The following is a 21993-nucleotide window of genomic DNA, read 5'->3' as shown; positions in this document are numbered from 1 at the left end:
TCTGAGGTGACAAAGAGCCAGCCAGAGGAGAGATATGGTATTATATATCAGTCACCCACTGGGAATGTGTGGAACATACAGAACACTGAATATTATTAATATGTAACAATGAACTGGGATGCTCTTTTTACCAGGTAACCATGATATCTGTCTCAGGCAGGTGACACTTTCGATCATCAGGATTCAGGATTCTGGGAGTCAGGATCATCGCAGCCTCCACAGACACCACAGCTTGAGACCTGCACAAACACACACAAACACAAATTTACAAACATAGCACCATTTGACATGCATAAACATGGGAGTCTTCCAGACGTTTTGGAGAAGCACAAAAGTCTCCAGGACTCGCTGAAAAATACTAAAAAATGAGGCAGATTGTGTTGTAAATCTTTACCTGTACACCGACACCTCGCCTGCACCGAATGCCCCCACAATCAAATCTGCAGAGAGAGAGAGAGAGAGAGACCGAGCGAGCAAGCAAGAGAGAGAGAGAGAGGAGAGACGGGAAGTAGAGCTTCAAAGAATGCCACAGATGGGACTGATTTCAAGGTCTCCAGCAATCTTCATCAAACACAGACTTCTTACGTTTAATACGCACACAAACATACACATACACTTCCACACAATGATATTGCATTAACATTATATCACCATGCTTTTCTTTTCACACATGACACTTTTCAGACTAAATTCATAAACCGAACATGCATTAACGTTAGTCCTCATTGTACATTTGGGTTTGTGTCTACGCTGCGAGACAAGGACCCCCATTAGAAACTTAGCATTGCTCCAATCACATCTTGCTAAACAACAAAATTTCCCAACAGCCTGCGTAGCAAGAACTCCTAATTGTAAGCAGCAGCAGATTTCATCTATATGTGATTTTATTTGTTTTCATGGGTTTTGTGATGAACATGCACTTTTAATTGGCTCTCAGAGTTTAAAATAGAGACGATATTTAATGGCTGCGGTCAAGGGACACATACCAATGAAAGCCACACACACATAGACACAGACCCACATTTACACACATACAAAAGCTGATTAAAACAATGTGAGACTGAAGAGAGACATTTAATGGATACAAGGCACCGCAGTCAGATGCAGCAGATTCTAAATTGTGTGATCTTGGAAAAGACAGAATAACCTCATACTGCTCAGTAAGAAGCAACTGGGGCTTCAGCTAATGATTATTTTCCTTACTAATTAATCTCCAATTAGGTTTATGATTAGCTTACTAATTCAGTGCCTGTAAAATGAAAACAAATAGTGAAAAATGCCAAATGATAATTTTCCAGCTTTGTATCAGTCTACAATTAAAAAACTGTTAAGAACTGTGAAAACCATCAGACATTTACATTTGACTTGATTATCTAAATCTTATAAATAGATTTTCTATTGATCATTTCATGCCTTTATCAACTGATCATTTTAGCACTAAAATCAACCATCGGCTTAAAATGCTGAGATAACCTGCTGCAGGAGGATGACGGATGGAAACAAGTGGAAGTATGCTCTTGTAGACTTTGCTTGTGTCTTTCCTCTCCTGTGTATTTAACAAGAAAGGGACTAATTGAATCTGAGAGAGGCACATCTGTTTCTGCCTTTGGCTGCAGTCACCGAGTCCCCCTGAAACCACAACATTAAACATTTAGGCCTTGTCCCTGTTCCCCTGGGGTGTACTACGTCACTATGTGAGTGCACTGCTGTGTGTGTGAGTGCTGTATCAAAAATCCTGCAATGAAAAGGGACTTTAAGATAATTGTTTTTTTTTTTTTTTGGGCCAATTGGAGAAGGAGAGAAAATAAAGCAGAAGAAGATGGAGGGATGACATGATAGAAAGAAAATGAGGGCAGAGGATCGTGTACTTGGCCTTTAAACCACAATCTGTGAAAGCCTTTAGAAGCAAGGTGTGTTTTCAGCAGAGAGAGAGGGGCTGCAAGGGACCACCTCCAAGTCCACATTCCTCTGTCCATCGCACAAGTTATATAAGCCTGAAACTGTAACTCCACTCTAGCCCAAGTACACATATGTGCTTGATATAGTGGTTGTCTGTGCTCCTTAACCTTAAAAAAACGCTGCATGACATGAGACTGATTTGTGGATCGGGCATCTCTGGGGTTAAGTGTGTGTGAGAGTGTACATGTGCACATGGCTGCATCAATGGCTAAATCAAATAAAGCCCACTTTCCTTTCCATGTCAATCCCATTTCCTTACACACAGGAGAGCTTGCCCGGCACTGCTGATTTGAGGTTGGTGTGTGTACGGAGACACAGTGACCTACATCCACACACAAACGGGCCAACACACCATTGGTCATTCATTTCACTCATTGATGACGTTTGTAGGTGCAGGTATGGTCTTAGTAATTGAGCTGCTTTGGCTGATGGTGTCGTTCCTGGGCTGTAAAAACACAACCTCCATCCAGAGTTTAGACAGATTGTCAAGCTGTCACAGCCTGTCTGCCCTGACTGCCTGTTTGGCTGCAGGGGACTGGCCTTGATGATGAAATGCCAAAGGTCAATGGCAGTCACAGGGAAACAAGGAGGTTTTAAGAAAGAAATTGAGGATTTCTTAATTCTTGGATGCGTGTGGTAAATGTGTGGTATTATAAGACTGTTCGACAATTTGGCAGCTATTATACATATTCGAAAGTACTTCTTTCAGAATGCAAAGCAGAAGGAAATGGTCACTCCAAATTTGGGAGGATTTTTTCACGATTGTATAATATGGCAGGTTTTCTTTAAAGGTTTGGAGTGTAAGAGAATACTACTGAGGGAACAAGAAACTTGCAAAAAATATGAATTAATAGAAAAGGTACACATTTGGGGAAATTGTTCCTTTCATTTTTCCTTACTTTTTACATCTTGAAATACATCTTGTTTGCAGTGAAAATAAGATAGTGCTCCAAGTAGACATGGAGCCCAGTAATACATTTCACATCTAGTTACCAAACAAACGACCAACCTAATGACCCCTCCCCACCACACACACATCCAAATCACCCACTCCGACCTGTCTCTGTGTCTGTAACTCTTTCAACAACCTGATGTGATTGACAAGTAAAACACGGTCAGTTTTTGATCTTTAACCTGTCGGCTGAACCCAAGATGCAACCTGTGGCAATCTAACCTCTCTGATACACAGTTGACCCCAAACTCCTGGTACAAGACATCAAGTCTGTGTCATACATATAACCAAAGATGCTGGTAGTTGAATTAACCCTCCCTTTCATAGGAGGCTGTCACCAATGATCCCCAAAAAATATAAAAATAAAATAGAACTTGGTTGAACACAGCTGCGGGTCATTTTGACCCAAGGACAACGGGAGGGTTAAGCTTGATTTTAAGCAGAAAGCAGACCAGATGTAATTTCTGTTCCTGTACAGCTCTATATTTCACTTCCACTGCAAGCTCTCAAATTCAAAGATAGAAATATGACAGAATCTTTGGAGATGAAGTCCATTAAAGCTAAAAGTGGAGCCCAGTCATCATCCTTCCTTTCCTCCTGTGGTGGACTAATGACATTTAATGTTGATGGGAGCATATGGCGGGTGTAGGAGGCCTCCCAGACGCCTGTGCAGTCCTCTCATAATGCTGATCAAACATCTCAGGCTCCTTTGAACAGTGTGACTTTACAACCCTCAAACGACACACGATGTGTGTGTCTCACTTCCGTCAACCAACTCGCTAATGACAGATGACATGAGCGCTGCACGTTCGAGTGTGTGTGTGTATGTTTTTATACGATGTGTGTGTTGGCTGGAAGTTCTGCCACCCATGACTTTCTCCTCTACATCCTCCTCCCAAAGAGCCTCCACTAGTTTTAACCTGCAATTCCTATGTGTGTATTTACTGTACAACGTTTGTAATTCAGAGCTCTGATTTTCTGTGGGTCTGCACAGGTCTCACCGTGACCTGGAGCCTGGCACACACTCAACACACACTCTCCAGCTGCCGGTGAAACTGATCACAAGCCACACATGTGAACCTGTGTGTATTCATGTGTGTGTATTTTCCTTGATATCCTGTTTGTGGAATGAAGAAATCTGTTATTATAGCAGGATGAAAAGGAAAAGAGGGAAAGGGAGCACGGGCAAAGAAAAGAAAAAGGTAAAACTAAACAAATTCTCATTTTCAGCCTAATTTGTGGGAGCATAAAGCCAAAGTAATGCTGAGAGCAGAATGGCTCCAAATTAGGGAGAAAAATAGGGTAGTAAAACAGTGGTTTTACAGACCTGCTTTGTTTCAAATACCTTTTTTTGTGAACTAAATGTCATGTCTATAAATTACTTCAAAAATCCTCTCCCCAATTTATTATTCTAGTGTAGTTATTTTTTTTTTTTTTTAAGATTTTTGAGAAATAAGGTGAGGGCGTATGGTAAAGTAAGTAGGTGCCACAGAAAGTAGGGAGTTGCATGGAATTTGATTAAATGCGGCTTTGTCTGCTCAGTTTTAGGGATATGTGAAGAGGCTTGAATGTCTGGCAGACCGAACATGTGGATAATATATTATTATACTTCTTTCTTTCTTTCTTTCAGTCTTATGTTTTCTCTCCTTCTTGAGTACTGTAAATCTCTAAAGAATGGATGCGGCCGCAGTTTATGGCACACATCCCCGTACCCCCTTTTGATGACTTTACCAGAGGAGAGGAGGAAGGCAAGATGGGGGAACATGGGGATGGTAGAGGAGTGCTTGGGGGAACAATGAAATGTGGAGGTCAAGAATGAGGAGGAGGGAAGCTGTAATGAGACGAGCTGGAAGGAAAGTGGCGAAATGAAGGAATTTAACTCAGAGAAAGAATTTTGATTATAACATGGGGAGTAGCGTTGACTTGTTGAGTATTTACCAGGATACTGATTGTTGTCCAGGTCTTGGCCTCCTCTCAGAGTGAATCCATATCCAGGCAGACTGCCTTTGGGGGTCTGAGCGGCTCTCAGCTCTTGACTCAGAGTCAAACCTTGCGTGGACACGTCTCTGTTACCGTTAAAGATCAGTACTCTGCCTCCACGCTCCTCGCCTCCGAATGGACAGCCCACCGCCACGTCTAAGGGATGACACACACACGAATGGTTTAGACATCAACAGGGTTAAGGCCCCTCTGAGACAGAAGCAGAAGAAAACATTCAGGTGGAATGAAAAGGAAAGAGAAGGGAAGGAAAAGAGCTTGACCTTCTAACAGTGAGGGACCAGATCAACATGGACATTTGCATATTTTCTTTAAGTTCCATTTGTTTTACTTATTTTTTTTATTTGATCTCTCCGTATGTGTATGGGCATTGTTTAGGTCACTGCTCTATCTCATGGTTACTTTTTATACTCTGCATGGGTTACATTTGTTTAAATAGGAAGTGGTACGAGGTACCACAGGTAACATGCAGAATAGAAATACGGGAAAACAGCAACTCTTACTTTGTCCAAAGGCACCAAAATCTGCCTACCAGCACCTCTGAATAGAAGTAATTAACACATTAAGTCATTTAAACCATTAAAGTATATAACCAACATGTTAAAGTTAAAGGGGTTATGTGCTAGATTATTTCTTGAGTGAGATATAACATGTAAATTGGTGAGTTTTAGGAATGCTGTATTTTAAAGTTCAAGATCTAAAGTACCCGTGCTGACTTTACTGCTAGGAATCCCTTGAGACATGCAGATATGTATTTATGCAACGACAGAGCACCTAAACACAAAGACATACATGAAAACAGAGATATAACAAGTAGAATACTGTACCTGATATGAAAAATCAAAGATTATCTATGAGATACAAACAGATTTGAGTATTTACTCCTTAACCTCTAATGTCCATACATTGCACTGTCTTGCATCAAAGTACCCATCAGTCCTGTACTGTCCAAACACCTCTAGACATCCTGTTTGTCTCCGGACCCCCTCTCTCTCAGCCTAAACAACTAGTTCCACATGAAGCCAATTGTGGGGTAGAGAGGATAAATGCAACCATGTGTGTATGCGAGTGTATATATGAGCCTATGTGTGTGTGTGTGTGTGTGTGTGTGTGTGTGTGTGTGTGTGTGTGTGTGTGTGTGTGTGTGTGTGTGTGTGTGTGTGTGTGTGTGTGCATGTATGTGTTTGCATTTGTGTGTCTATGTGTGGGCATGTGTACCTAACTGAGTAAATGTGCCGAAAAAATTAAATATATCTAACTTGGGGAAAAAAAAGCATTGCTCAACAACATCCCACACAATGTGGACATCCACAGAAAAAAAAATTAAAAATGCCTGCGGATCACCCACTGTGATCACTGAGACCAAAACTATAGGAGTCTGTTAGTCACAGAGAAAAACAGGCCAACACTCTGCGAGCGATGGTGACAGAAAGCCAGTGTTGGTTGATAAACAATTAAAAACAAAAAACCCCACATGGCAAATTAAATTAGCTAAATTGTAAAGTTTCAACAGCTGACACTCAGCAGAGGCATGAGGAAGAGAGGAAACGGGTATGGTTCTGTTTTTGAGAGGAATTTTTGAAATGGGGTGATGAGGTCTGCTTTGAGAAGAGGAATAGGCTCAATGTCATCACAGAAACAAAAGGGATCTGTCAGTGATTATGTACAGGCACACACAAGGCAACAGGTATACTCGAACACAGCAGTTTGACATTAGCAAAAAGATGCTGCTGAAAAGCTTCATCACAGTGCTTTCATGGTGAATACTGAATAATGAGATCATGCACGGACATGGACGAGTGCTCATTAGATTAACGCTCAACAAGTACTTTGTCTCTGCAGCTGGCAGAGACACTCCATCTCCTCTCAGGCTGCATCGCCGACCCTCAGAGACTGTCACACGCTGACAGACAGCAGATGTGATTTATGTTTCAAGTCAGAAAAAGCTTCAATATTGATCCAATGCTTATTAACCTGATGGTTAATGGGCTTAAAGGGGGTGGTATGCACATTAACACACTCTGTCCATGAATAAATAAAAGATAAATCAGTGGGATAGATGTCATACGATGCCCAGATGTGTATCCATTCATTCATTTTTAAGGCAGCAGTCGAAGTGGGGCTTAGTGGGGCATTTGGGCTCCAGGCTACATGCTTTATATGTGTGTGCGTGTGCATGTGTGCCTTTGTCCAATCAATGCATGTGAGGATAAAACAAACATATTGAAGAGGAATGAACCCTGGGCTGCAGGACAGAAACTCCCAGCTGATTTTATCTAAGGGCACATCTGGTGAGGTAAAAATAACTCCAACACACATGCACACCCGGCCTGAACCCAATCATCAAAGGAAAAAACAAGTTCACACAGACAACCTTTCATCGCAGACACTTCCTGATTGGCCAAAGAGCTTTAAGGTTTCTTAAGCAGGATTTCCTAAGTCAGACACATAACAGTCCAAATCTTACAGAAACACAGGAAAAGATTTGTCTGTTATCAGGTGTACCTGAAAGTATTAGTCCCATGTGGGCAAGGGAGAAAGGGGTTCATGCAGTGGGACACAAAATAAATCAATGGATTTTTTTTAAATGTCATCATCTCCATATCATTCTCCTTCTCTTTGTTGCATCTCATCTCATCAATTAATCTAACGTGTCAATTTTCTTTCATCTTTTTTTTGTCATTTTTTCTTTCCTTTTCCCTTTCTGACAGTTTCAACATACCGTTGTATCCGTCCTGGTTGATGTCTCCCAGGGGTGCTATAGCTGTGCCAAAGCGTCCAAAGATGTGGGTGCCGGTGAGAGCAACAGGTGTGGAGAATGTGAGTGGAGCCAGCTGCAGGTACAGGTACACCCTTCCCACCTCCCTGGGTTTGCTCTCCATCTCCCTCTCCATGTAGAGGGGTGCTCCAACCAGCACGTCATCCATCCTGGGGAAACATGATGTAGTTTCAATGCTCAGAGACAAAAGAAGACACATGATGTATGTGTGTCTGGAATGACAAGGAGGTTTTCTGCTTACCCGTCTCCATTTAAGTCCGTGACAGCCACTGAGTAGCCAAAATAGGAGGCCATCTGAGAGACAAATAAGGAAGGAACATCACAGAATCTTAACCAAAAACCTAATACATAAGTTTCATCTAATTTTATTTTCATTCATCTCCATCAACACTTAATCGATTCAAAAATGGAAGATGATCCACATCAGCGTTTGCCCATTGTCCAGTAGCTTATATGCAGCCCTGCAATACCACAGAGTGTGACTGGGATGTATTGATGCCCCTACCTGCTCCCCTGTGAAGTTTTGGATGAAGGTCAGGTTGGTGGAGTTGATCATTGCCACCTAAAACAAGCAGACACACTATCAGATACATTGCGGCATGAATAAAAAGACACCAGGTGATGTCCTTGTAGCGCACCAGCAGTCTGACAAACAGGCACACAAAGAATGTAGAAAAAAAGTCAGGAACTGCATAAAAAAAAAAGCTTTTATTGTAGTGAAACCCCTCTCTCTACCCTGGCCTCCCCCACCACCATCATTTTTGTGCCTTTACCATGTTCCCCTCATCACTCTCTCCTTCCCCCCACCCTAACCCCGGTTGCAGGGAGAGACAGAGGGGGGAGGCTGAGAATTCCTTCATAAGACCTAAAATAACAACCACATGGAAACGGCCGGGGGCTACGCGTACACACACATGCACACACGCACACACATGTGCAGGAGGATACGCTTTGACTCAATCACAGATGTCTCAAAGACGTACTAACGAGGGATAGACTTACGAGCACAGACAGATGAGGATGTGTAAACACAAATATTGAATCAATAGCTTGAGAGTTAACTTTCCTCTGCAGTCAGTTGTCAGATTGGTCACAGAGGAAACCTGATCAGGCCTGATGACTGCTCCAGTGACAGGCCACTAATATGACCAACCTGCATCCCTCGTAACACTCCACCCACTGTGAGCTACAACCGCCTCCTCTGCACCACTCACTGTGCACTGTCTGTACAGGAAGGAGCATTCCTGCACCAGCAACAAAGTCCAGACATAAAACACACGCTGTCGAAGTGTGTGAGTGTAATGTGGTGAGTCCTGCGGTTACATTGCAGGTTAGAGTTAGGGGTCGTGCGTGTGTGGAGAAGGGTTAGTGGGGTTAGGTGGGGTCACCGCCCTCCACATGCAGCGGAAGCTGTGTGTCATTAAGGAGGATTGACATAGTTAGCCCTGGGGAAAGTTCCCATAAGAGAACACAAGGCAAACTTGAGTTTACACATAAATGCACATGCAGTATTATCACAGCCATTTGGACACATATATTTACGTGTTCATTAAAAGCTGTAATCCTATATTAAAGACTGATACCAGATGGCTCTAGTAGATGTTAGTGTGTACATGTGTGTATCTGCACATGGAAGTCTACACTCTGATCCTTTTAACGGATTTTAGCCTTTGACACATAAACCTGGACAATAAATAACATGTTTGTACGCAGATCGCATAAAGATAGGTGATAGGTTAAATGAAATAGCAATTTAAAATATCTCATTAGGGTACTTAGCCATCAATAATATCCAAAATCACTGGCAAAAAAAAATCAGTGGAACTGATTGGTGGTGGAAAGCCTCTAAAAAATTAGTTCACAAAAGTTAAAGTTGTGCAATTGGTTTGGGAAGAATGATCATCTCAGTACAATGCTAAGCCGTCAATACACCCCTCATTTCACTGGAGGATACCATGTCAGTGTGACATTTTGTCTCGCCAAGGAACAAAAGGTACATGCACGTACGACGAGGGTCAGAAAATTACATCATGTGATGGAGATCATATGACTAGGGAGGTATGTTGGGGATCAAACCCAGGACTTTCACCCAGGAGACCAGGGTTTGAGTCCATTAGGAAGTTACATGGATTTCTTTGAAGACATCTTTTCCTAACCTTAACCAAGTAGTTTCTTTCCTTAACCTAAACAAGTGTTTTTTTTTGTGGCTGAACGTAAGGCACCTTACTTGTCATACCTAGGTGGGGCAAATGTGATACTGACACAGTATACTGCAGTGAACTGATGGGTGCTTTGGGATAATACAGGGTTGAAATGATCATGCACAATAAAGAAACATCCACATTTGTTGTGGTTTTCCACTGATTTATTCAGGTTTCTCCTGTAATTTGTCACCTGTTTGTTGCTGCTAAATGTAAAAGATATTGGTACATCCTTCTCTAATCTGCTTGTTTGTCCATACTCACATATCCAAAGTTCTGTGCTCCTCTTGGGACTCCAGCTATCAGCTCTGTTAAACATGAAAACAAAGAAAGACTCAAATTAGTTTGAGAACGATGCAAAAGTTGCCAAGATGCAAAGGGCTCAACAGAAGTTTGTCTGAGAGACATCAACCCCTTTCCCAGCTTTAAGCCAAGTGTTGCTGAGAACAGTGAGTGATTGGGTGCTGAGGCTCTGCTTGTGTATTGATTGATGAGTGCAGTGCCGTGAACTTATAGGGACGATCTGAGGGTCCCACCCAGAGAGAGAAGACAAAGTCCCCACTTCCTGCCCTGTGGCTCGACCCAACAGGCTCAACCACGAGCCAATAAACCAGGAATTCCCAGCATCGTCTTCACTCAGAACTCCCAGTTACGACCAGTTCCCCACTCTGAAGACGGTTTAGAGAACAAGACCACAACAAGCTTTGCACCACAACACATCACATCAATGGACATGTGTAGCCTCTTTAGGCTCCCTTTAAGACTTTCTGACATGTGTTGTGCCTGAGGCAGTTCAGGGCCTTTGCGGGGTTGGTATGGGGGTATGTAAACACAAGGTTGTCCCGTAAAGAGCCCACAAAATGGTGATTAGTAAAGCGACATCGGGGAGGGGTACTAATTTTTTGTGACAGACTGTGGGGTGACACTGTTTGAAAAGTGAAAAAGTGGTCTAAAAAACAATGTGGCAAGACAATCTTTTGATTTGTCCATTTTTTTATTGGACAAAAAAGCGGCACGTCTTGTTAAAATTGATTGTGTGATTTGTGTGTACTACAGACAAGTGATGGCACGGGTATGAACTTGAACAGCACCTAAAGCTCACAAAAAGGAGTGAACCAAAATGCTACACAGCTGCCACGTGTCCAGAGTGTGTAGGTAAGTGGTACAAAAAAGATTAAACAAATAAAATGATTTGGACATTTTAAGTGGTCATAGTTTTCATGAATTTATATTGGCCTGAATGATATATACTAGAAAAGTTCAACAAAGGCACTCTTTCCCACCTGCACGTCCTTTATAACATGAAGCTCTGTGCGTGCCTGTGTCTCTTTACACCTAATATTTTAAGTCCAGACGAGATTCTGGACCCACTCTAGACCTTTAAGAGGTTTGCAAAGTCTGCCAGTAATCATTCTAATCAGCCAAAATGAAGGACAGGAAATCCCTTTATCAGTGGTTTCTGAAGTCCTGTCCCTTCAGGGTCGTGACCCAGACTCCCAGAGACAGTTCTCATTACTGCATCTTAGTTCAGATGCAGGCACTGTCACCCAGCTGTCCACTCCATCTCGCTCTCTGCGTCGCACACCTCCCAGTGTTCCCGGTACCCAGCCTGAGAACGCACATGCAGGTATTTATACAGCGTTGCAGAAGGCTGCTGATCTTGTTAGTCTGGGATTCCTCTAATGCTGTATGTGGTTTGTTGTAATGAATTGTTGACTTTCTCACCTTGTTCAGAGTCTCCTGTAAACTCTCCCACTGCCACAGAGTAACCTAGAGAGAAATCAGTCACACATGACGACATATGGTTGAAATTAACTCAGACGCAATGGACTGTGTACACTGTAAGTGTTACATGATGATTATTATTAGATTACAATAATTTGGCTGATCGTTATTTAGCTTATGGTTTGTGCATGAGCATATTTGTGTTTGTAAATGCATGTTACCGAGATAGCTGTCGTCGTGTGTGTCTTCAGCAGCTCTGGTGTGTTTCTCTCCTGGAACCTGTCTCAGTACTGCCTTTAAAGAGTAGCCATTGAGAATCTCAGCTATCCCTGCTGTCATCACTTGACCTACACACACACACACACACACACACACACACACACACACACACACACACACACACACACACACACACACACACACACACACACACACACACACACACACACACACACACACACACACACACACACATAGATGGAGAAAAACAAACACCCAGAGTGTGAGTCACATCTGTTCATGGACAGCCGTTGAAGCTCAGACCCCATGAAGGGAGCTCTGCTGTCCCCTACTATAGATATCTGCTGGAGTTGGACTGCATGCTCCACATGAAAGATGCACCGAGCTAATATTACATGCATGGCAGTCTTCCCAGAGGAAAGCTAAAGCACTTTGTTAGCAGAAGAATAGCCGAAAAAAAAGTCCTCCAATGTTCCCTTAAAAACCCTCAAGAAAACTCCTGTCCTCTCCGCAGTGAGGACTCTGAATTATAGGTGTGCGCACACAAACAACAGCCTTCCACTGCCGTTGAACAAGAGGTCAGACAAACAAATGATTTTTATCTATGCCTGCCTTCAACCTTCCATAAATCCTCCTTAATGTGTGTGTGCGTGTGGGGAATGACGGCGAGGAAAATGTGCTCTCTGAACCCTCCCTCCAGCTCCTCTCCCACCCTTTCAATCTCCCTCTCCCTCTCACACTGCACTGGGTTTATCTTCAGGGTAACATATCTCTATATCAACTCATTATGAAACCTCTATCAGATTGATGAGACAACGTATGGCAGAATGTTAACACATACATAAGTCACTGCTGCTAATATGAAGTGCTCTTTGCACTAAGTGAAAACAAGATTGTATATAAAGGAGTTTTTTTTTTTAATGATGAATCAGGGTTAAGGCTGAAGATAATTGTTGTATATCAGAGGCCATACAATCCAGGCTGAGTGCTTTTATAAACATTTGGAGGAAGTGTTTTAACTGGAGGCAGCCTGCCTTGCCACGCTGAGGGCACAGAGAGGGAGCAGCAGTCCATTAAGGCTGTCTAAGATGCCCGTGTAGTGTGGTCTTGTATGCTGCATTATTTAACCATATGTAACAACAGCATCAGTGCCAAACAATATCCCCAAATCATTAAAAAAAATGTGTTGCAGTTTTAAAATATCCAATATTTTTTGTTCTTTTTTTTCCCTCTCTTCTTTCCAGAATTTTTGAAAAACACTTTACCCTCTTGCTACAAGTTTCTTTACTGAACATATGATGCGCAGCAGTCACAGATCACAGATTACAAAGAAAGGAACGATAAATGAGTTTGTGCAAGTGATCAGTAACTGTCTCCTGGCTCCTCTCAAACAGCTGCACAACTTCTCTAAATTTCGATAAGGCGCACACATACACACACACTCTTTCAAACACCTGGAGTCGGGGGAGTAGTGATACACTTCAACAGCTTAACTGTGACACACTCTAGCTGTGTCTACACCTATTAAGACACTTCATCCCTCTGCTTAGACCAGCCCTCTACATCCAACAGGCTCACTGACCTCAGCACAGCTTTTATCAAGCAGGAGATCCATCTTTCTTCCTCTTTCTGTGTCTGACTCTAACATACTCCCTCATTTCTCATCTTTCTCTCTCTCTGTTACAACATGTTCCTGTCACCTCCACAGCAAATCCTCTATCTTTTGCACTATCCTCCCTGTTCTCCTCAGTCCTTTTCTTTGTCCTCCTCAACCTTTCTGTCAGCCTTTGAAGCTCTTCCTCTCTCCTTGTAGCATTTTTTAAGTTCCTCTGTGCTTTATCACGGGCAGGGGGGCAGTCTCTCCACACTCCATTACCCCCCGATCAGCTCATTACAGAGCCCAAACACCCACTTCCTGTTACACTGTTACAGACAGAGAGAGGAATTAAGTAAAGGAATTATGGTGGAAAAAGGGAGAAAGCCACATTTTTTTCCCACCTTCTCTTAGGTAAGACTCCTGCAACGAAATTGCAGATTTGGCAAGTGTGTCAGTGTGCATATGTGAATACGTGGACTGTCCTGACTGTTAAACTCATCTCCATCCATTTCTCTCATTTGAACACCTTCCCATCTATGAAATCATTGCAAGAGAGAGACCAAGCACAGGTTTAAACACTGCTGTTTGAGTTACCTTGCCAGTAAAAGCTTCCAGGTCCTCCTACTACCAGCCGTCCTTCCTGGAATAAACACAGTTAGTTCGGGTTGGTCAAATGACAGTAAATGTGTACATGTGAATGTGTGATTGCGTGACTAAAGGGATATATCATCATGTGTAGCTGTGTGCACATATGATTCCTGCTGTCATGCCTGTTGACACCCTGCAGAGAATGACAGCTTCCTGTACAGGAGGGTAGAGTTGGACCATGAGACAGAGGTTAAGGTTCATATTGACTATACAATGAAAGAATGTGTGCGTCTCTGTGTTTGGTCTATTGTGCTAAGAGGCGACGGGTCACATCGGGAGTGGAGGCTTCTCTCGGGACAAATGCTCTTTCATTTTCCCAGTGTCCATAAATCTCTGAAGGCTGTCTTGTGTTTAAAACTTCCCTGTGTGCACTTTGAGAAGAGGACAAATTGTGTGGAAGAGGTTTATGATAAAAAAAACAATAAAAAAAAACGTGGTTGCTGCTGCAGTCTTTACCTTGGTGAAATCCACACTGAAACCAGCCTGGCAGAATCCCTGTCCCTCCGGGTCTGGATCATCTGAAAGTAACACATTAACACAAGATTGAATTGTCTTTTAAACACCAGAACCAGCATCTCAAAGGTAACTTCACTATTTTTACACAAACCCTTTTTTACAGACCATGGGCTGTACTATTGCGTGAATACTACATTTGAGCTCCAGAGAGAGCAGGGGGAAATCTAATACCGAGCATTAAATTATGTCACGAGAGGATGAAGAAACTTGAAAAAAAAAAAGAAAATGGTGGTGGGATTTAGAAATAAGTGATAGCAGCACCTCCAGGCTACATTTATCACTACTAATATATAGCATTACATACTTTAACCTGTCATGGAATTGTTAGTGGGAGAATTGAATTATGGGTAACCAGTTTTGACAAGGGCAATGTATGGAATGAAAAAGACAGCTTCTCTCAGTCTGCTGAACTTTGATTCTTTTTTTAAAAACTGAGTTTTGTAAATCTCAGTGTTATAAGGACTGCAAAGATAAATTGGCACTTATTAAATCATCTTACGGACAGTTTCCTCGAGCATACTCTCAGCCTAATAGGGTAGAAAGTATAACTTCAATTAGATGAAACCATTTAACAACAAAACGAATCTACAAAATTCTGAAAATTAAGAAGACATTGAACCAGAGGTGTGTTTCTGTTTAAAAAAAAACTTCATCTAACTGTGCATGAACACACAAACCTATGTACACATCATAAATTGTTCTCCACTTCAGTGGCACCCTTAGGTGAAGCTCAATGATGCGTAACTACACAAGAGCACACATAAAAGATGTGCGAGTTACAGTCGTGGTCTGAGTGGTCGCAGACTCATGTTAAGAGGCAAAAAAAGTCGCTGGAGGCAAAAAAAAAAAGAAGTCTGACTCAAACACATGATAATGAAATACTTCCCCAGCCCGAAGAACTTAGAATTATTCCCCCCTTGAGAACAGCTGAGTTTACAATGTGATTATTTTAGTCTTGATTAGTCAACACTGACATAAACAAAAAAATTTAGATCTTTAACAACATTCAACCAATTACAAGAGGGAGTGTTACGTATGACTGTGTGTGTGTGTGTGTGTGTGTGTGTGTGTGTGTGTGTGTGTGTGTGTGTGTGTGTGTGTGTGTGTGTGGACAGTACAGGCTGTGTTTTATCTGCTGTTTACGATGTGCCACCTGATAGCTTATCATGCTCTGCTGGTGCCTCATATCTCTGTACTGGGTGGTGGTAGGGTGTCACAGGAAGAAAGTGGGAGAGAAAGAAGAAAGCTGGAGATGTGAGGGATGTGTGTGTGTTTGTGTGTGTGTGTGTGTGTGTGTGATGATATGGGGGAGGGGGGCTTCCCATAAATCCAATTTATAGAACTGATGACAGAAGGAAGAGGACAAGAGAGCGAAAGACTGCTAAACTGTTAGAGACACAGATTATTTTCAGGTTACCGTGGCAACTTGTAAAACATCAGGCAAGGCGATCTATTAAAGAAGCACAATTCCCCACCTTCTCCATTCATATCTGGCCATGCACACAGTTTTGTTTTCGTAAATCTAGGTTTTCAAGACAGTTGGATTTTCATCATGATTGTAAAGACATGTTGTCAACATGTTTACATGGAGACCATTTTTATTACGGGAAAGTAGTTTCAAAGAATATTGCGGATCATCACTGCTGTGACCAACACTAATGAAATTTGACTGGAGGTGGAAATCTCAGACATGTATCTCAAAGCCTGGCCAAAACAAACCAAAGTTATCTGCTTGAGTTAGGATTCCACTAATTGCAAGTAAGAAAATCTATTTGTTTTTCTTAAATTTGAGTGAACTTCAGATCAGACTACTGATATAACTATGTCATATCATGCTTTCTTATATTGATGGAGGTTATAAAATCTAAAAACTGTAGTTAGTTTGTGTTCATACTGACAGCAGAGAGGGAGTAGGAGAAAATAAAGGGAGGGAGGATGGGGGTGACTCACTGGTCCTGCAGGGTGAGTACTCTGCGTAGGCGCTGAAGTTCTGGACAGCCACATAGCAGGTCCCCACAGGGTCCTTCTCCCCACTTATTTTCACTGTCCGCCAGTGGTACAGAGGAGCACATGCCTGCACAACAAATAACACGGATTCCCATTTTAATGACAAATTACCCCTCATCGCACCGAGAGAGAGAAGAATTTAAGGGCAAACTCTGTGTACTAACCACCACTTTTCCTTTGTGTGTCCTGACCGATGCTCCAAACCACTGGTGCGACTTGAACTCTAGGGGCTCTCTGGTGCCATTTACCTTAATCATTCTGTTATCTGAAGAGAGATACAGAGACAGAGATAGAGACAGACAGAGGAGGTGGAAAGGACATAAAAAGGACAATGGAAAAAACATTTTAAAATGGTGGCGATAAAAGCTGATATTGACCGTGGTAATGTGGCTCTGGGCCTGTAGCTCTGCCTGTGAGCATGGAAAGCATTTGTACTTGATTAGCAATAAACAGCTTATAACACACATTTGCCCCACAGAAACAGACATTTGTCAGGATATATAGGCTTTTTTTTTTTTTTTTTCCAGGCAAAGCCTTTCTCATAAAAAGCAACAACACTTAAGAGACTTACTTTAACTCAGCCAGACATACACACAAACTTGTTCATGCACATTATTAGAGTTTCCCGGTGGAGTCACAATGTGTCTGATTGGGTCTGAGTATGTGTGTACATGTTTGTTCGGTTCGGTTATTAATGACCAGCTGGGTCTCTTTAATGCAGTGCAGACCCTTCCTCATTAAACACCTCCCTTTAGCACATGCATACACACACAGCAACGCATATAACATTATGGGAATATAGTGAATGCAGAGTGGCAGGTGTACAGTCCATGTTTTGCCTAATGCTATGTGTTTTTTGTCTTTATTAGTCTTTTTCATCTCTGAGAGAGTTCAGGGAACACATTGATTCATATTGTTCACCTGTTTCTCAACACATTTATTCCTCCAATAATCTCAATAAGAATAGAATCTGTATTTTTATGCGAATGAGTATAATTCTAAAGAAAACTTGCTAAAAAAAAAAAATCCATCATTAACATTAGGAGAGTTGATGGAAAGAGAGTTTTGATAAAGCGGGATTGTCACTAAAAGGTATTTTTAGGCTGGGATAAAGTAGATAAGAGTAGTGAATGAGGATTACTTTAACCCATACAAGAGAAGCAAGTTTAGATGCTGTGAGGCAACAGAGGTTTGACTTTACTGTGAGGCTTTACTGTGCATGTGTGGTATTTGATGTGATGGGGAACCTCACCTGGAAAAAAGAGAACATTAAAATCTGAAAAGCAGTGCATCACTTCAAGCACAGACACTACAGCCTTTGAGTGTTCTGCTTTAATTGCCAGATTTCTCCACTAAAATAGCAGACATGCTATCTATGACTAATCTGTGATAACATATCTTCTCCTCTCCATCCCCCTCGCTTCACTGGCATGACTCGACACATCTGCACAGTGTCACTGAGGCCATGCGCGCACACAGGTACAAAGACACAATCAGGCACATGTGAAGCTGATGTATGGACATAAACCAGCACAGTACACACAGATAGTCACTACTCATGCTGATATTTTGTACATTGTGCATAAGAGTGTGTGTGTGTGTGTGTGTGTGTGTGGCGGGGGTGTCTTAGTCTGGTTTATACCTGTAAAAATGTGTCTGCTCTAACTCTAGAAATATCTAAAATGGCCACTGCCATCAATCACCTTGTGGATACCCACCCATTGTATTGAATAGATGCACACATGACTTCACACACGCATTGGTTCCGCTATTCCTCCTTATATTGGAGATTTACTCTCATTTTCAAAGAGCATTACTTTAGTTCAGAACACCTAAGTAGATTTCTAGGAGTTGATCTCTATCAGCTGTTTCATTTATATATCACTGATAAAACAGCTGATCAGCAAGCAGATGACTTGAAACACCCGGTCGCTGGTGTTCATAACACGACAGTCCCAACACTGTTGATATCCTCATATCACTTGTAGAAGCTCCACCCTCCGCTGCAGCTTTCATCTTATGTGTTGAAGCTTTTGATTCTGTCCACTCTGTTACGATCTGATGTTCACATCTTTCTCCTAATTCTGCCTGACGAAGGAGTTTTTCCAACAGAGTATTTTAACAGCAAAGAGTCACCTCTGTCAAAACTAACTGTACATCAATAGGCCAGTTCCCTATCTAGCTCTCTTTTTGTGGTCCTCACAAAGATGATAGAGGTCCTCATGAAAAGAGAGAGAGGAACAGACTGATGGAGAACGAGAGGGAGATGAAGGGAGGGGAAGGGAGACAGGGATACATTTTTGAGATCTAATAAAAAGCAGACCTCACCCAATCCCCCTTTCTTCCAAAGGAGAGCTAAATTCCCATGTGCATACAGTTTACCCCCCTCCTCTCTCTCTCTACCACTCTACCTCTTGCACACATGCACACTCAGATGTAGGAAACTGTGCATCAGAGACATGAGATGCACAAACAAAGGCTGATTGGACAGTTACCACTGATGATAATATATTGAATACCATAATCAACATGATGTAGACTTGCACCAACAAACCCGCCAGCCACCTTTTTAGTTAGATGAAGCTGATGAGACCCATATGCCTTATCTCTCCTTTTTATGCAACAACATATGTGCCAGCTCATATAGACACATACCAGACCCACAGGTTATACAAAACTCCAGTGATTCCCAGTTGAGTAACATCTGGGGCCACCTATGGCTTTAACAGGATCCATCTCAGTGAAATGAATGCCTGTTGAATTTCATTTCTGTTATTCAGTAAAATACTCACAAGAGAACTCATAAAACAACGACAGTGGTGAGCAGATGTCTCACAGTTTGTCCAACCGAAACACTTTAATCCTTTGCAGGTCTTGTAACAACACTGATCTCTTGCAGGAGTCTCGGGAACATAATTGAACGCCGCGGGGCCCCTAGGAGATCTATGACAAATTTATTTTGGCCAAAGAGAAGAACAAAATTAGAAAGCTTCAGGTAACTTACTGGAATTGTCAAACGGTATCTGTCTGCAGCTATCAGGCAGTCCGGGCCAGGGGCAGTAATAGACCGCTCCAGCCTCCACGATGCCGGGCTGGGAGGTGTTGGCTTTTGGAGCCCCCACCAACACACTGATCCTGGTGGGCAAAAGGAAGAACAAGGTACATGCAAGACATGCAGGACAGTGAACAATGTAAACTTCTACAGGCAATGCCTAATGCAGGTCACACGTACGTGTAAGTTTCTCAATTAGGCTAGGTTTGGTTCTGTGCAACAAAAATCTGAGTCATGGGCCAATTATGTCCAGCTACAGAGGTGATTGAGCCTCGTGCTTTTTCCTTACATTTTTTTTCCCCACCTCACAACTTTTATTTTCTATTCTGTTCTGTTCAAGCGAGTTTAAAATAAGTTTTGACCGATTGAACTAATACAGGTGTCGTTTCAGAGGGGTTTGTATATTAGATCACAACTTCAGCAGGACCCTGGAGGGACAGCTTCAGCCCTGATGCTGCACTCACGTGTTTCTGTCGGTGGTAGCTTGGTAGAAGTCCACAGAATAACCGAAGTAACTTCCATCGGGTCCCCTGTAAACCGTGGGATGCTCTGCGTAAAGATTAAAACTCCAAACTCCATTTGGCACCGGCCAGAGCACAGAGAGCACCCCCAGAATAACCATCCCAGCAGAGGTAACGGAGTCCCGTACACGCTCCATCCTATAGAAGCAGCAAGCGGACTATTCCCAAAAATGAGTGAGAGGGGGAACTCGGAGAGAAAGAGTGTGTGTGTGTGTGTGTGTGTGTGTGTGAGAGAGAGAATTTCCTCTGTGCAGGTGAGGAACGTATGCGCCTTCCCCAATTTTAAGTCCGCACAAACTGCCTGCCACTAAATCCCCGCATGCACTCTGCTGCGCTCCCCCAGAGCTGCCTTCTGACACCCTGAAACCACCAGGTCTGTCCCAGAGCCTCAGCTACAAGTCTATTCAAGCTGCGCCCCCGCCCTCTGTTCAAAACTTTACCCCCTACACACACATTACAAGGCACAAACCACATCAGAGCGCGCATACGAGGCTGGCGCGTCACCGCTCCTTTCGTCTCAAATCAGTGCAGGAACACAGTCACAAGCTGCACGTAGAGTGGAAGGAAATTGAAGAATACAAAAATTAAAGCCTTATAGCCTTCTTTTTACCAGCCAACCATAACGTTAAACGGGGCTGCGTTTCCTTCCGTTGAAAATAATCACTTGTAATTATGTCAGTAATTATTATGTCAACTTACAGCAGAAATCTCTTAAACCGCGTGTGAACGTTTTAGGCAGTTAAGCCCGCTCACCGTTTCACTCAACACCAAGTGATTTCCCCCCTAAACCACCGGGGTAATACACTTCGCTCTTGCTGAAAATAATATCCTGCAATGAAAAAATGTTTTAAAGAGGTGACAGGCCAGCCCGGGCTGTTTTATGTATATCTAGCAGCACACTTCTGACTGTTTTCCTTGCAATAACTCGGTTCTGTGTGCGCCAGTGGGAGAAAAAAAAGTAAGAGATGAAAGGTGTACCCACTTAGACAAAATCTCACTCTGCTGTTCATCATCGTGAGGGAGTTTTGTTTTAATGAAACTGAACTTCCTGGGCACATTAGTAATGAATTAAACACTAGAAGCAGCCTCACAGTGCAGTAAAACTACAGCAGAGCAGCTCTACAGTCAGTGTAGCACTGGGATGTGTTTTGTGAGTTGATTAAAAACCAGGTGAGAAGGTGAAGTAAAGAGTGTATGAAAGGAAATCCAACCTTGACCTGCTGCCAGGTGGGCACGTTTCTCTCTCGCACCCTACTCTCCTGCTTCCTTTATTCTTTTTTTCCACATAGACTTGGTTTTAACCATGTTGAAACATCTTCCTGATCCTTTCTGTGCAGCAGTGATGTGTGTGTGTGACTGAGAGAGAGGATAAGGTAGGACAGAAGGCCTGTTCTTTCTCAGCTGGTTCAGTGTAAATCTGAGATGAACAGAGAGAGAAGGGGGGTGGATGAGAGAGAGAGAGAGAGAGAAACTCCTATAAAACATTAGGAGCAGATACAGATGTGCTCCTTTTACGTGCACTCGCAGAAGAAAAAGATGGTGAGGATGATGGATTGAGGAAGCAGCCGATTCATTCCCGTTCCTTTGCCCCGTCTCGCTGTAATGCGCCTGTGCTATGACACCATTCGACGGGTAACTAGTTTCTGGGTATGTTTGCGCACACTTCTATCTATAATCATTTTCTCCACTGTCTTACATCCAATAAAACTCTCACAGATATCCCATTTCCAGGAATACACACATTCCCTCCCATACTGTTCAGGTTACGTGCCGTCAGTCTGCCAGTGTGTTCCGATCA

General features: G+C 42.6%; 1 protein-coding gene across 1 annotated transcript in view; it reads right to left on the bottom strand.

Annotated features, from left to right (window-relative positions):
* The window catches only part of itga8 (integrin, alpha 8), a 40778-nt gene extending 20244 nt beyond the window's left edge, over positions 1-20534 (bottom strand). Inside the window, exons 1-15 of the mRNA XM_069696091.1 lie at positions 20139-20534; positions 19627-19757; positions 16787-16887; positions 16566-16689; positions 14556-14617; positions 14046-14091; positions 11836-11961; positions 11615-11659; positions 10154-10197; positions 8194-8250; positions 7930-7982; positions 7632-7837; positions 4850-5047; positions 395-440; positions 132-239 (exon numbers count right to left, since the gene is read on the bottom strand). Of these exons, the coding sequence (XP_069552192.1) occupies positions 132-239; positions 395-440; positions 4850-5047; positions 7632-7837; positions 7930-7982; positions 8194-8250; positions 10154-10197; positions 11615-11659; positions 11836-11961; positions 14046-14091; positions 14556-14617; positions 16566-16689; positions 16787-16887; positions 19627-19757; positions 20139-20332 (1541 nt within the window). The 5' untranslated portion in view covers positions 20333-20534. The remainder of the gene's footprint in view (positions 1-131; positions 240-394; positions 441-4849; positions 5048-7631; positions 7838-7929; positions 7983-8193; positions 8251-10153; positions 10198-11614; positions 11660-11835; positions 11962-14045; positions 14092-14555; positions 14618-16565; positions 16690-16786; positions 16888-19626; positions 19758-20138) is intronic.
* Positions 20535-21993: the final 1459 nt, after the last annotated feature.

The sequence above is a fragment of the Brachyistius frenatus genome, unplaced genomic scaffold (assembly GCF_029030835.1).
Source record: "Brachyistius frenatus isolate BFR_SWC_R1_liver_20210118 unplaced genomic scaffold, ASM2903083v1 Contig_20, whole genome shotgun sequence".
Lineage (NCBI taxonomy): Eukaryota > Metazoa > Chordata > Actinopteri > Embiotocidae > Brachyistius > Brachyistius frenatus.
This window is presented reverse-complemented; position numbering and strand designations above follow the sequence as displayed.